This window comes from Saimiri boliviensis, chromosome 9 (assembly GCF_048565385.1).
Source record: "Saimiri boliviensis isolate mSaiBol1 chromosome 9, mSaiBol1.pri, whole genome shotgun sequence".
Taxonomy (NCBI): domain Eukaryota; kingdom Metazoa; phylum Chordata; class Mammalia; order Primates; family Cebidae; genus Saimiri; species Saimiri boliviensis.
In genome coordinates, this window is record NC_133457.1 from 74018332 (window position 1) to 74033539 (window position 15208).

At 47.6% G+C, this 15208-nt stretch overlaps 1 protein-coding gene and 1 pseudogene across 1 annotated transcript; both read right to left on the reverse strand.

The window, feature by feature from the left end:
* Positions 1–6229: 6229 nt before the first annotated feature.
* Positions 6230–11315, reverse strand: CSTL1 (cystatin like 1). Its single transcript, XM_003942929.3, has 4 exons — positions 11206–11315; positions 10548–10866; positions 7125–7235; positions 6230–6390 (listed from the first exon to the last, which is right to left on the reverse strand). Exons 2-4 carry the CDS (start codon positions 10764–10766, stop codon positions 6307–6309), a joined length of 414 nt encoding a protein of 137 aa, XP_003942978.2. The 5' UTR covers positions 10767–10866; positions 11206–11315; the 3' UTR covers positions 6230–6306.
* A 2178-nt stretch (positions 11316–13493) lies between these two features.
* LOC104650068 (eukaryotic peptide chain release factor subunit 1 pseudogene) lies at positions 13494–14781 on the reverse strand (annotated as a pseudogene).
* Positions 14782–15208: the final 427 nt, after the last annotated feature.

The window sequence follows — 15208 nt, forward strand, 5'->3', positions numbered from 1 at the left end:
TTCTCTTAAGATTGTGATTCCACTTTTTTTCTTTTTCCTTGTATCCAAATTCTTCAGCTCATAGTAATCATCTGAAGGGCTGCTGGGCTAGGGCAGTTTCAGGGTCCAAATGAGGTGACCTGCATTATGTATGGCCTCATCGCCTGTATCTTCATGATAGCAGAACTTCAATTTCATGATCATATCAGGTAAGATTTTGAGATTCTTTTGATTTTAAAATAGTATTTTAAAACGAGAAACAGTTTTTTAAAATAGTATTTTAAAACGAGAGAAAACGAGAAACAGAATAGGGAGAGGGAAGAAGCCCAAGGCAACTGAACAGCCAAGAGATATTTCCAAGTAGGGCTGTGATGGCACCGCTAAGGGGCCCAATGATCACCCTTTCCTTCCCTAAAGGGTGAAACAAGAAGAAATCACACAAAGAACTAAGAAAGACAAGGCCTTTGCTACTGATACGATAACCAGGTTGAGAGACGTGTTTTATTTTGGCAGGCAAGTGTACTTTCTAATTGCAAACTCCAGAAGCAGACTTCCACCCCCTTGTGCGAGCCACATTGGACCAAACTAGGTCTGTCCATGAACAAATTCCTCTCCTGGAGGAGTAAAGGAAAATACGTGCCCCGTGTGAAGGAGGCCGAGCTGGTGACAATGCCCAGTTCATTCTTCCCAAGCAGACCAGTCAGATTAATCCCAGCAGGAGAGGAAACCCCAAGGACAGGGAGAAGCCAGGGGTGCTCTGTTCAGGGGCTTTCTCTCCACAGAGGGCACAGCAGCCTTGGGAGGAAGCAGCCCCCAACTCCGCAGCCTGATTCGAGATCTTAGATGATATCGTCGGGCTCACCCCACTCTCCTTCTTCCTCCATGTGGTCTCAGGGAGGCTGCCAGCAGCTCAATGGGTCAGGTGTGTCCTCATTCACATCCAGTAAGAAAGGAAGTCTTCTTCCCAGGAGCTCAAGCAGAAGCCCTGGGTTTAATACCACGGGCTAGGTCTTCTAGGGACACCATAGCCAACACACACACACACACACACCCCACCCATCTCCCTGTGGGGAGAGAGAGTTGGGGCATTTATCCAACAGTTCCAGTCAGTGTTGGCTCTGAGGGGACAGGGATTCTCTAGTACTGGGGGTCTGTGGCAGCTCCAGGGCAGAGTAAGCACAGATAAAGGGGCACAGAGGCTGGCATCTGGAAGTCGAGCTGGCACACACAGAAAGGGCGAGACCTGAGAGATTTCTAGGCAGAGCACCAACAGGAGAGCTCTTTCACGTGTGAACTATGAGCCGAGGTGCCCGGCGGCCACACCCACTCTCCCCGAGATGGTGTCTTTGAAAAATTCAAACAGGTTTTTTGGCTTTTACTGTCCTTACTGAAGTGCTGGAACGTCCTGTTTCAGGTGAAGCCCAGGCGGGGTTTCCCTCTGCCAACTGCCTGGGGTGATGCTAACCTACAATATCTCCATTTTTAACTGAGAATAACGGTACCTACTCCTTGAGGCAGTTGTGAAGACTGATGATGATCATGCATATAAATTGCTTACCATAGTGCGTAACACGAAGCAAGCATTCAAATAAATTTCAGCCATTAGCAGGAATGCCAGCAGGGGCAGTGGTGATAATTTAATACTTTTCTGACATTTTTGGCTATGGTGCCCCCAAGGCAGTCATGATTGTTCTTGGGGAGATTAAAAAGAGAGGGTGGAACATTTGTGCCCATTAATCTCATGGATTTCTCAGCCAACATTGTGGGGGCTTTCTTTGAAGTTTTTTTAAAAAATTAATACATATTCATAGGAAGTTTCAAGGTAGTACCGTGAAATCCCCCGTGTCCTTCCTCTAGCTTCCCCTTATGGTTACATCTTATCACATCATAGAGAAATATCACAACCAGGCAGCCAGCATTGGTACTCTGTGTGTGTGTCCACGTGCTATGTAGTCACGTGTACAATCGTGTAACCAGCACCACACTCAACACCTGGCACTGCTCCATCACCAGAGGGCTCTGCTGGGCTGTCTCCCTCTACTCAGCCAGGGCCTGGGTGCCCACTCCTGTCTCAATGCTGGCTCAGGCCGACCCTTCCTGTTTGCCAGTTATGAAAGCAAGGTGGGCGGGGGTGGGGTGAGAGAGTTCACTTTAAAAAATTCAAAGTTTTTAGCTGGGCATGGTGGCACGTACCTGTAATCCCAGCTACTCAGGAGGCTGAGGCAGGAGAATTGCCTGAACCCAGGAGGCAGAGGTTGCGGTGAGCCGAGATCGCGCCATTGCACTCCAGCCTGGGTAACAAGAGCGAAACTCTGTCTCAAAAAATAAAATAAAATAAAATAAAATAAAATAAAAATAAAAAATTCAAAGTAATGCCATAAAGTTTAGTAAAATATTATAAAAGGAAGAGTGTTAATGAAATTGTGTTTAAAAAGATACAGATACACACTGGGTACAGCGTGCGCTGCTCAGGTGAGGGGTGCCCCAAAATCTCAGAAATCACCACTGAAGAATTTATCCATGTAACCAAACAGCACCTGCTCCCTCAAAACCTATTGAAATAAAATAATAATAACAATAACAATAATAAGATATGACTCTAAAGTTGGAAAGCAAAAAAAAAAAGATAGAAATAAAACAATCAGATCATACAAATAAAAGATATTAAAAAGTAAGAACTTAGGGGTTAAACAAGATTTAAATCAATATGTAAGTAACATTAGAAAAGCAAATTAGGTAAAAACCATACAACGTTTGAAAGTCTTGAGGGCGCCGAGAGCGATGGCTCACGCCTGTAATCCCAGCACTTTGGGAGGCCGAGGCAGATGGATCACGAGGTCAAGAGATCGAGACCATCCTGGTCAACATGGTGAAACCCCGTCTCTACTAAAAATACAAAAAAAAATTAGCTGGGCATGGTGGTGCGTGCCTGTAATCCCAGCTACTCAGGAGGCTGAGGCAGGAGAATTGCCTGAATCCAGGAGGCGGAGGTTGCAGTGAACCGAGATCGCGCCATTGCACTCCAGCCTGGGTAACAAGAGCGAAACTCGATCTCAAAAAAAATAAAAATTAAAATTAAAATTAAAAAAAAAGAAAGTCTTGAGCAAAAAATAGCTAAAGGCTGAACATATGCACATCCTATTACCCACTAACTCTTAGGCATATATCCAACAGAAACACATGGTGTGGCCAGGCACGTTGACTCACACCTGTAATCCCAGCACTTTGGGAGGCCAAGGTGGGTGGATAACCTGAAGTCAGGAGTTCAAGACCAGCTTGGACAACATGGTGAAACCCCGTCTCTACCAAAAATACAAAAAGCTAGCTGGACATAGTGATGGGTGCCTGTAATCCCAGCTACTCAGGAGGCTGAGGCAGGAGAATTGCCTGAACCCAGGAGATGGAGGTTGCAGTGAGCCAAGATTGTGCTACTGCACTGCAGCCTGGGCAACAAAAGCGAAACTCTGTCTCAAAAAGAAGAAAAGAAAAGAAACAAAATGCATGCATGTGTCCACCATTAGACAAATACACACATGCTTGTTAGTAGCTATTGTTCTTAGAAGCTAAAAACTACCCAAAAGTACATTATCCGTAAAATAGATAAATTGTGGTATATTTACACAATGGAATTCTATACAATCATGAAAATGAACTATAACTACACACAACAACACAGATGTATTGAATGCAAGAAGCCAGAAACGAAAGAATACATACTGTATGGCTCCATTTCTAAAAATGCAACCAACAAGCTGTGTTAAGCTAGGCCGTTAGAATCTGGGCAGAGGCTGCCTTTGGAGGCTCTTCATCTATAACGTGGAGGAAAAGTTGTCATTTCGTAGGGTGGTCATGACAATCAAATGGGGCAATGCGGGCAGCAGGCCACTGTTGGTCACCCAGTCACCCCTCAATTAGCTTAGATTTGCAGGACTGGGTGCTTTCCGGCCCTTTTGTTTCTGTGATGTTTGCGGGGAAGTTGTTTCGGGTTTTTTTGTACGAGAATTTCACCTCCTTTAGCTCTCTTCATCTCCTCTTCTCCCTCAGGCCTTGCTGGCAAGTTTGAGGTTCTTGCTCTGTGTTTATTCTTCCCCTTTAGCAATACTCCCCCAAGTTGCCATTATGACCTGCTGGTGGCACTGGTGCCCGGGAAGAGGTTGAATGGTCTAGTGGTACACTGGGCACACTGTCAGCCGTTATCTGTGCCCCATTTCTGGCCTAGCATGCACCTCCCCTCTTTGTGTGTGTGTGTGTGTGTGTGTGTGAAGGAATCTCTCACACTGTCACCTGGGCTGGAGTGCAATGGCACAATCTAAGCTCACTGCAACCTCCACCTCCTGGGTTCAAGCGATTCTCCTGCCTCAGCCTCCTGAGTAGCTGGGATTACAGGCACCCGCCACGCCACCATACCAGGCTAATTTTTTTGTATTATTAGTAAGGTTTCACTGTGTTGGCTAAGCTGGTCTCAAACTGACCTTGTGATCTGCCCGCCTTGGCCGCCCAAAGTGCTGGGATTACAGGCGTGAGCCACCATGCCTTGCACACGCACCTTCTCTAATCAACGATCAACCAGAGAAGGGGAGAAAGCATGGGTCTTGTTATACCAGTCATGAGAACATGGGAGGCTCAATGACTTAGTGTGCAGAAGAGAGCTCCATAGCCCGCCTGAACTGCTGTCCTTAGAAAGGCTGCTTGCAAGGCTGGCCATGGCTGGAGTTTGGGAACCTGGATGATCAACAGCTCCCTACAGCGATGGAAAACATTTCCTACATGTAAGAGGTCCTCAGTGTCTCTACACTGTCTGTATAGCAGTGAGGTTGTTGAACCCCTGCTCTTCTCTGGGTGTCTGGAATTTCAGCATGTGCCAGGCAGAGGCTGCCTTCGTGACCAGCTGCCAATAAAAACCCTGGCTGCCAAGTCTTAATGAGCTTCCTTGTGTCACATACTGTCACAGCTCACTTCGGGGGGACCTGAGCATGCTCTGTGTGACTGCACTGGGAGAGGACTTCGGAAGCTCCCTCCTGGTTTTCTCCGGACCTGGCCCCATGCACCTTTTACCTTTGCTGGTTTCACCCTGTGTCCCATTGCTGTCATATCAGAGCCATGAGAATGACTCTAGGCTGAGTCCTGTGAGTCCTCTAGTGAGTCACTCTGTGTGCATTTTGTCTTGGGAGTCTCAGACATGCTCACAAAAATGTGTGTGTGTCACAGTGTTGTGTGTGCTGGGAAGAAATAGGTCTCCCCACACTAGGGTCCAACTCAGGGTCATGCTAAATTCAGAAAAGCCACAGAGAGGTGGGGTGACAGAGAAAGAATGATGAGGCTTCCCCAAAGATTATCAACATTCTATTCAGATTGCACCAGCTGGATGGGAGCACTGGCACACGCCTGTAATCCCAACACTTTGGGAGACTGAGACAGGACGATCACTTGAGCCCAGGAGTCCGTGACCAGCCCAGGCAACATAAGATGTTGTCTCTATGAAAAAAGTGTTTTAAAAAGTTAGCTGGGGCCGGGCGCGGTGGCTGACACCTGTAATCCTAGCACTTTGAGAAACCAAGGCAGGTGGATCACAAGGTCAAGAGATCGAGGCCACCCTGGCCAACATAGTGAAATGCTGTCTCTGTTAAAAGTACAAAAAATTAGCCGGGCATGGTGGTACGTGCCTGTAGTCCCAGCTACTCAGGAGGCTGAGGCAGGAGAATTGCTTGAAACCGGAAAATGGAAGTTGCAGTGGGTCGGGATCGTGTCACTGTACTCCAGCCTGGCGATAGAGCGAGATTCTGTCTCAAAAAAAAAAAAAAAGAAAAAAAAGTTAGCTGGACATAGCGGTGTGTGCCTGTCATCCCAGCTACTTGGGAGGCTTACGTGGGAGGATCACTTGAGCCCGGGAAGTCTAGGCTTCATTGAGCTGTGATTGCACTACTGCTCTTCAGCCTGGGCAACAGAGTGAGACTCTGTCTCAAAAAAAAAAAAAAAAGAAGAAGGAAAGAAAGAAAGAAAAGAAGAAAAGATTGCACCAGTCCTTGAAGGCCACTGAATGTGTGTGCCAGTGAGTGACATGTATAAGTGGGTGTGTGGGTGGGTGGATGAGTGTTAAAGTGAGTGTGCATGTATGTGAGTGGTGAGCATGTGAGGGTGTCGTGAGTGTGAGCATTGTTGAGTGTGTGGGGGTTGTGAAGGTAAGGGTGTGCATGTGCGTGTGTGCACGTGTGTGTATGTTCCTGTGTAATGAGACCCCAATAGGGAGATATGGTCCTTTACAGTTTAATAAGAGCAAGTACACAACCCACTCATCTGAGCCCTCATCCAAGGTCTCCACCCGCATGCTCAGGCCTCCAGACAGGAATTGTTCCAGAGCTGGAAATAGTTTATCCAGGGCACGGTGTAGATCAAAGACTCGCAAATTAAACTCTGCAGAAGAAGAAAGAAAACAAACTTTGGGGGAAGTATTTTTCAAAGGGGAGCAGCAGGCGCCTGCTCCTAGGGTCTGTCCCTGTGGCTACTCATGAACCCCATGAGCAGACAGGGAAGCTGCCCACAGTCAAGGGTAGAAGGAGAGAGGACTCCCGGCCTAGAACAGGAATGTCACCCTGCCTTCCTCCTCCCCGGCCACTTGGGACCCACAGCAGGGGCACCTGGAACCTGCGGTCTGGCAGGACCTTGTGATGAGGGCCATGTAGGCCAGCAAGGGACAATGGCATCCTCCCCTCCCTACCTCCCCAGGCATGGGGGAGACACTTGTATCTGCCAGCTTTCAAGGGGTGCCACCAAGGAACCGGGAAAAGCAGAAGGGAACACGGAGGAAATTGGACAACCTTAGAGGCCTAGAGAGGGAGAGAGAAGACAGAAGAAGGACCCCAAGGCAAGGGAAACACTGCTTTTCACGCAGAGGGTCTGGGAAGCGGGCCAGGCTGGAGAAGGGTGCAGGCGACCAGAGGCCTGCATGCAGGGCTGTGCCAGCCCAAATATAAAGCCTCTCTCCTCCCCCCAGCTGCCTCAGGAGGTGCCTGCAGCCCCAGGGCAGAGCTCCAGGGCTGGGCCCCAGCGGGCCCCAATCCACACAAGTGGAAAACTGCCAGCTTCTAGTTGGTGCTTTTTGAAATGTTCACTTCCCAAGTCCCTTTGGGAGGGCTCCCACTACACACCTTCCTCAGCTTCCTGCTTTGCAGGGGGCAGGAAGCACTGCTGGTGTCATTCCTCTTGCATTTGGTCCGGCCGATCTTCACAGTGACGATGTACTCCACACCCGTCGTCAGCTGCGGGAAGCATTTGTGCCGTGAGTGTGGACTCCAGGGTCCAGCGGCTGACACTCCCGGAGAAGCTTGGGCTGACAGTAAACCTCCAGAGCCACAGTCGGTGTTCCCAGAGCTTACCCACCAAAATCATGGCTCCCTTCTCCCTACTCCTGGCTGGAGGGAGGGCAGTGGCAGCCATAGTCCCTGGTCCTAGGTTGGCTTTGTGTGGCAGCCCCACAGAGAGCTTCCCACCTGCCTCCCTTCCATCCTCAGGACAGAAGAGGCGACATCAAGCTGGGTTCCCGGCCACCACAGGCCACTCCTGGGCTGGCACACGTGACCCTCATAATACAACAGAGCCAGCATCTTGTCCCCACCCTCCCGGTGCCTTCTGCCACTTCCTCTCTACCTACTATCCTTCCTGACCAACCTTCCTGTGGCTTAGCAACACAGTTAAAGACAGTTTCAGAATCAAATTGATTTGCGGCACGCATTTTCCATTTACTGACTCTGACCCTGAGCAAGTTCCTTAGCATCCTCAGCCTTTTCACTTACAAAGCACACATCACAATTGGGCCTCCGCGAGGAGCTGTTGCGTGGGCTAAATGGAAGCATGCATTTCCCTTAATGCATAAAATAAATTTTAAATATTTTCATAATTATAAATTATTAAATGTTTTAGCAAAGTGTCTGCAGCGTTACTCTGAAGCAGATTCAGAGTCAGGAGAGCAACGGGACACAAAATCTGGCTGTACCCACTGCAGACTCTGTCACCTTGAGGGAGTCCCTCCGCTCTCCCGAGTCTCAGTTTCCTCATTTAGGAAACAAGGAGATTGATGCCAATTTCCTCGTAGTGTGTAGAGAAACGAAGGAAGAGGGTGTGGTGGGTACACAAGCCGTGGAGAACACACACCAGGGCTCCCCCCGTGGCCCTTTCACTTGTGATCAAGGTGAGGCTATGAAGCCTACAGGGGGTGGAGCCTGGAAACGTGGTTGTGGGCAGGGAGGTCCTACACCCAGAAGGGAGACTCTTAGCAGAGAGCTTGGGGATTACTGTTCCCTGTCGGGTTCTGAGCTGGATTCCCTGAGTAGATGTGTGGATTAGAGGATCTTCACCCGTGCAGGAGGAGCTCTGGGAGGCTCCCTGCTGCCTCGCCCTGTCACTGGTCAAGCCCAATGAGAGGGCTTGGTAGTCTCTGGGGTGGTGACTGAGGCAGAGAGTGTCCCACACTGCTCCTAGGAAGACACCCTTAGCAAACGCCAGGACAGAGCAGCTGGGGCGCTAGGCCTGAGGGCAGTACCAGGCTCCCAGCACCCCAGCAAGCAGGGGATGTGCATGCATGGGCATTTGCAGGGTTGCGCCAGGCACAGTCACGCTGACCTTCCGCACGCTGCTCAGAATGTAAGAGAAAACTAAAACACCCGTCATCAGTGTAACTGACGTTCCAGCGTGTGAAGTGCTATTCGTTATCAGACCTATCTGTTTGATAATGACAGGAGTAGTCATCATCACAGCAAGGGTTTTTACAAGTGCGATTGGATGTTGGCACTGTGCTAAGCACTTCCCTCCTATGCTGAGCCACCTCGCAGGGGAGAAACTGAGGCCTGGAGAGTCTGGATGTCACTTGACCAAGAGCCTCAATTGGGAGGAGCTGGGTGTGAAGCGCCGAGACACACGTGGCAGCCCTCCGTGCCTGCTCTTGTCCCCTCTGTGAGGTGTCGGGACAGACACAGTCGTCGCCTGGGTGTGGGGGTGCCCGGAGGTCCATGCCAAGATCACCCAGCCACCAGGAAGCACGCCTGCTCTATCTGCTTATTGATGTGAATCACATCCAATGCTTATCGTTATTCTTTAACAGCTCACTTAGGGGAAGTAGATTGATTTCTCAAGACAAGCTTCCTTGGGGTCTCGACCAATTCAAAAGCGGAGGAAGCACCAAGTGGGCAACATCGCCATCTTGTGGTAGCAGTGCCTCAGTGAGCCAGCCCGTCCGCCCCGGGATGAGGACTTTGACCACTAGGGCTCGTCCTCCCCACCCTGCCCTCCTTCCTTGTGGATTCTCACGGTTCCTCTCTGGAACTTTCCCCTAGTCAGTTGCGTTTTCCCAAATCCAGCTAACGTCGTATTGCTACCCTGACTTCTGCAGTCCGCCCTCCATACTTAAAAGCTCCACATCTGTGGATTCAAACAACCATGCCTCAAAATATTCAGGAAAAAAAACAATGTATGGTTGCCTCTATCTGGAACATTTTTTTTTCCTCTTAAACTATTCCCTAAGCAGTACAGTATCATAATGATCTACATAGCATTTACCAGGTATGATAAATTCATCTGGAGATGACTGGCCCTGTGTGGGAAGGTGTGCATAGGTTATGTGGAAACACTACCCCATTTTACATAAGAAACTTGAGAATCTGTGGATGTGGACATCCTGAGGGGTCCTGGACCCAATTCTTCATGGACACCAAGGATGACTGTATCGTCTACTCTCTGACCTTGAGGAAATGTTGGACAAATAAAAGCGATTCCCAAACAACTTTTCTTTCTTCTATTACCCTTCACTTGATATATTTGAGAGAAATTGTATATGTAAAACAGAGGCGAGGTGATCTGGCCAAAACCTATGTCTGACATCCCCTCCACTCCCAAAATAAATCCTCTGTGCAATTTAAAATTCGTTTAACACAGAAAACCCCGTTTTGCTGTCACTGTGGCAGGGTCAAATATCAGAATGAAAGGCAGTTCTTCCCCAGGAAGAAGAGTTGGCTGGGCATGGTGGGCCACGCCTGTAATCCCAGCACTTTGGGAGCCCAGGGTGGGCGGATCACCTGAGGTCAAGAGTTCGAGACCAGCCTGGCTAACATGGTGAAACCCTGTTTCTACTAAAGATGAAACAAATTAGCCAGGTGTGGTGCCGTGCGCCTATACTCCCAGCTAATCAGGAGCCTGAGGTGGGAGAATCATCTGAACATGGGAGGCGGAGGTTGCAGTGAGCTGAGATTATGCCATTGCACTCCAGCCTGGGTAACACGAGCCAAAAAAAAAAGAAAGAAAGAAAGAAAAAGGGTTAAATCCTCAGTGAACATTTTTGCTTCTAAGTATAATGGGGTTAGAGTTCACGCCAGTCCTTAGACATGCATTTTGGAAGTATGGCTAAGGATATTCTGGGATCTGAACAATTCTACAATGGGCCCGCTGCAAGTGAAGCTGCTCCCCACTTGGGGCCTGGCGGAGAACTTAGTCGGTTCTCTCGGGAGTCACCCCAGAATTCTCACGTGTCTGAATGGGCAAGAATGGGGCCTGCTGATATCTGGGGAGAGCAAGGTACAAACCTGCATCTGACTTCGAATTAGCTTCTGGACTCGGTATAAGTAGGTGTCGTTGCTGGCATTGTTGTAGGACTGAATGAAGAAGCTGAGCGTTGAATTCATGTTCTTCTTGCTCATGGGCTGCTCCTGGAAGCCCTTCCACCTTTGCAAGTGACCCAGTTTGGCGGACAGGACCAGGGCAATCAGCAGCAGCAGGGGTTTTCTCCAGCATCCGATCCCCATGTCTACAGCGCCTTCCAGGGTGCGGCAGTGCCAGGCAGGAGCTCACTCACTCTCCCACAGCAGCCCTCATCAACATAGGCTTTCCTGGAAGACAGCCCGCCTGCATTTAAACAGAGATCCAGGTCCAAACCTTGTCACTTGCTTTCCAGCCAGTTCATTTTCCACCCATTTACACCACCCATTCCGTTCTTTAGTGATCTAGGCAAGCAAAATTTTTCAACACCTGCCAAGGCATGCAAAGCCCCTCTCCCTGTCTTCACAGGTCACAGAGAAGAAATCCCCCAGAATAGCCCCCTCCAGTGCTCTGCAGTCAGAGCTGGGGTAGCAGACAGAGAAGCTTCACTTACTGGAAGGGAGGAGGCCTTACGGAGAAGGTCATATCTGAGCTGAGACGTAAAGAAGCAGTGATAAGGAGCATGGGGTGGTACCTCCTTCTTACCTACCTTGGGTTTCAGCTGTCTCAGCAAGCTATCACCTGTTCCCGGTGCTTCCTTTAGAGATACGTTCGTTCTGCCACGCGCCCACCACAGCTTCTGCCTGCGGGATCCCAGCATACCTGCAGACCCCGCACTGGCTTTTGCTATCTTATTGTGACTCTAATGGAGCTTTGTGAGGTAATCACAGCCTCCCTGTGAGGGAGGAATAAACTGTGAGCCCCGTTTAGAAATTACTCTGCAGGCCCCTGAAGATTAGGTGTCACTTGCCTCCCAAAACCCGTAAGTGCCCTATTTTTTTTATTCTTAAATATGGTTTAATACTGTTCTCCATTTCTGTACATCACAACACCAAGATTTTGCAGCTTAGGATCTCTCTGCAGAGGCTATAGAGAATGCAAAGGCTACGGTTTTCACCCGCTCTTGTTTGTGTTTGTATGTGTAAGTGTGATACATATCAATATATATTGATACACACATCAATATATAATGCAATATATATCACCGAAGGGAACGCATTAATTAAAGAAATACAAAAATTTGGCATCATTTCCAAACTTAAATAGTAAAAATAAAAACTACAAAAGGAGCTGCATCCCCTAAATGTTTCATGTGAAACAACAAGCATATTCAAAAATGTCAATTTACATCCAATTAATCCGGTCTTGTCATATCACATCAGACCCATTTACAATGGCAAAACCCTAAGGTACTGCTGTGAAGAGAGCATGTTCGCTCGCTCCCGGGTGTTCTGCAAACAAATAGCAGAGCCCAAAGCAATAAAAGCTGTTCGGTGAAGTCTCCCCCAGTGGTGAACACCAAAGAATCGACTCTTCTCATGGGGGTTGAGACGTCAGGTTACACATTGACAGACAGCATTTGGACTTCAGAATACAGCGTGAGAACCAGAAACTTTACATTTAAGACATACTCCCTTCATTCAAGTGAAACAGGATTATTGGAACCATAGGCAGGTCTGTAACCTGGGAACAAGGAGCTGGCTCAGACCAGTAAAGCTACAAGTGACTGAATCAAGTCAGTAAAGAACAGGAGTCAGGCACTAAAGTGTTAAAAGTACCCAATCTGAAAACCAAATGTAGCCCACTACCCTAGTCATTGTGGAGGTGATACCAATTGACTTTTAAAACCTTTGGTCCTTCAAAGTCCATTTGGTATACTTTTTTCCATTGCTGCCACTGGGCACATACTATACACTTTGTTCACTGTCATCACCTCGAGCACGCCATGACCTTGCATATCAGCTGGGTTCAAGTCTGCCTTACTGGCCAGCTGTGAAGCATAGGCTTCAGGGTTTCAGGCCAACTTTTGGATCCAACATGGTCTTAAAGTCCCTGGTGCCAGAAGCTGTGTCCCATCCCTTCCCACCTGCCCCTAATTTCTCATGTGAGAGGTGTTTGTAAGTCCCACATTTGAAACAGATGCTCCAACCCCACCTGGAGGTCAGGAGTGTATAATTACATGCAGTCATACAAGTCTGTCATTCCTGTGAAAAGCCTTGCAGTTCATTTTAATAAATCAAAGCATTCACATAATCTCATGCCATCCAACACAAGGAAAACACGTCCACCTCCCTTTTAACAAGGGTTGACCCAAGCAAAACAAAATCCTCTTTAAATTTCTTCACTTCCACTTAACTTGCATGTTTTATTTCTTCCAATCCCAGCAAGAGCGCAGAAGTCCCATCATATCCCTTCCAAACTGGTTTCCAGTAGGTTAAGGTTATAGGGACCCATGTCAGAATGTCGATACAAAGGGCTCCCAAACACCGGGCACAAATGTGTCTGCAAACAGATGGAAGTAAACGGTGCACTGGCCCAAATGCTTCATGAGTCAGTTTGATTTTGCAATGCAATTTGCATCCTTGAAACTGCCAGTCTGGAGGGGGACGGGGGAGCATGAGAAAGTGAAGTTGAAATTGCCTCCTATTAGCTCACCCTTTCAACGTTAAACAGAGACCAAGAGAGAAATGGTTCCAACATTTCATCACATGTATTTCTTCATACGTAGTCAAAGCTGAGAATGCCATGCAAATGGGTCACTGCGAAATGAAACAATTTAATCTTTTTTCCAATCAAAATAAGAAACAACCCAGTATGATCTCACTTCTATTAACTTTTGAAGGTTTACAGCAGTTAAAGTATTTTTGCTTCTATATATGAAGGTTAAAAAAATCATTTTTTTTTCATAAAATACAAGAGCAACCAATTTCATCATTGAGTAAAAGTAAAAACTGAGATTCTTTTTTAAATTACTCCAAAGTGGCATTTTAGGAACTTAGTCGTAGGCTGCTGCACTGACACCATGACAAACCAAAGCGTAGGGTTGGGTCTGGTTTTGTTTCGGTTTCTTTTCAATATCCAATGCTCATGGATTAAGTTCCAGAAATGTTCCAATTGTAAGGCAGGGATCTGTTTGGATTCCATCATGGGTATGCTCCTTGGGTTGGATGCTGGAGGGTGAGGCACGTTTTGCAGGACCCGTGTCGACTACCTAGTAGTCATCAAGGTCAAAAAATTCATCGTCTCCTCCTTGGTATTCCATTCCCTGGAAATCTACTCGGTACCGCAAGATACCTCCAATACCACCAAAGCTTTTCACAAACTGAGATCCTTCTTGTGATTTTTCTGTGACAGTTTCCAATGTAGCTCCAAATTTTTTATAGTTGTTAGCAAACCATTCCAACAGGGGCATGCTCTCAATAAGCTCATGTTCCTGTCCGGTCTCTTTGTCTGTGAAATGAGATTTATCCCTTTCTTGCTCTGGAGTTAGACAGAGAATTTTCTCCTCTTCTGTGCCTTGGCAATGAAGAATATATCTCATTATATCCAGATTTTCACTGACTATTAGAATTTCTACAGCTCCCATTTCCAAAGCCTTTAGTGTATCTTCAACGCCAAAACAGTACTTGCCCGTGTCCTGGCTGATTTCATCAAAGTATCGTCCTATTAATTTCTTCTCTTGAATGAATTTCACATTGGAGAGGACTTCAGTAGATAACTCAATAGCTTGGTTGAATCCATTTTCACCACCATAGGATATATCAACTAATTTTAAAACTTTCAATTGTAACCTCTGATCAAACATATCAGATTGACTTAGTTCAGTTTTAAAGTCAGCAGATCAGCCACATTCACTTTGTCCCCAGAAATAAACAGCTGCACAGCAGTCTCGGCTACTTTCCGAACATAGTTTTGTCGCTTTGACTTTCTTTTCCTTTCCTTCTTCTGTTACACTTGTTCCATAGTAAACAACCAGACCATTTGGAGGTACTTTGTTAACAAAGTTTGTCTTTGTTGTACAGATGTAATGGCTTCCAGGACTGAAAGGCAGTTTACTCGTGACTTAAAGTTAGATGCAGTTCCAAACTCATCTGCTAACATTTTTGCCACTCGTGAAATCTGGTCTTTGGGAGCAATGATCAATGATATCACGCTGGTGCCATTGCCGCGGGCCGCCTCCAAACCGCCATCTTCTCGCCTCCACCTCCCTAAGGACCCAGTCCCGGGCGGCAGTGGCTGCTCCTCCCAGTGGCGGCTCCGTGGCGGGGGTGGCTCTGACATAGGACACCGGCTCCCTCTCTCTAGGCAGCTGCATGTGTTGCAATCCGCTCACATGGGGCCTGTGACATCACTTCCAAGTGCCCTATTTTAAAAACATTTTTGGCTGGGCACAGTGGCTCACCTCTGTAATGCACTTTGGGAGGCTGAGGTGGGTAGATCACCTGAGGTCAGAAGTTCGAGACTAACCTGGCCAACATGGTGAAACCCCATCTCTACTAAAAATACAAAATTAGCCAGGCGTAGTGGTGCATGCCTGTAATCCTAGCTGCTCGGGAGGCTGAGGCAGGAGAATCACTTGAACCCGGGAGGTGGAGCCTGCAGTGAGCTGAGATGCCTGGGTGACAGAGCAGGACTCTGTCTCAAAAAAACAAACAAAAATTGTTTGTTAAGGTGGGACCCTAAACGGAATCCCACCAGAAAAAAAAAA

Bases quoted from the DNA above. Each gene is read 5' to 3' on its own strand.
- CSTL1 (XM_003942929.3), bottom strand. From the start codon at position 10,766: ATGGGGATCGGATGCTGGAGAAAACCCCTGCTGCTGCTGATTGCCCTG. The intron at 7,236-10,547 runs GTTTGTACCTTG...TGCTTCCCGCAG, and splicing joins TAATTCGAAGTCAGATGCAG to CTGACGACGGGTGTGGAGTA. The intron at 6,391-7,124 runs GTGTGTAGTGGG...CTTCTTCTGCAG, and splicing joins AAAGCAGGAAGCTGAGGAAG to AGTTTAATTTGCGAGTCTTT.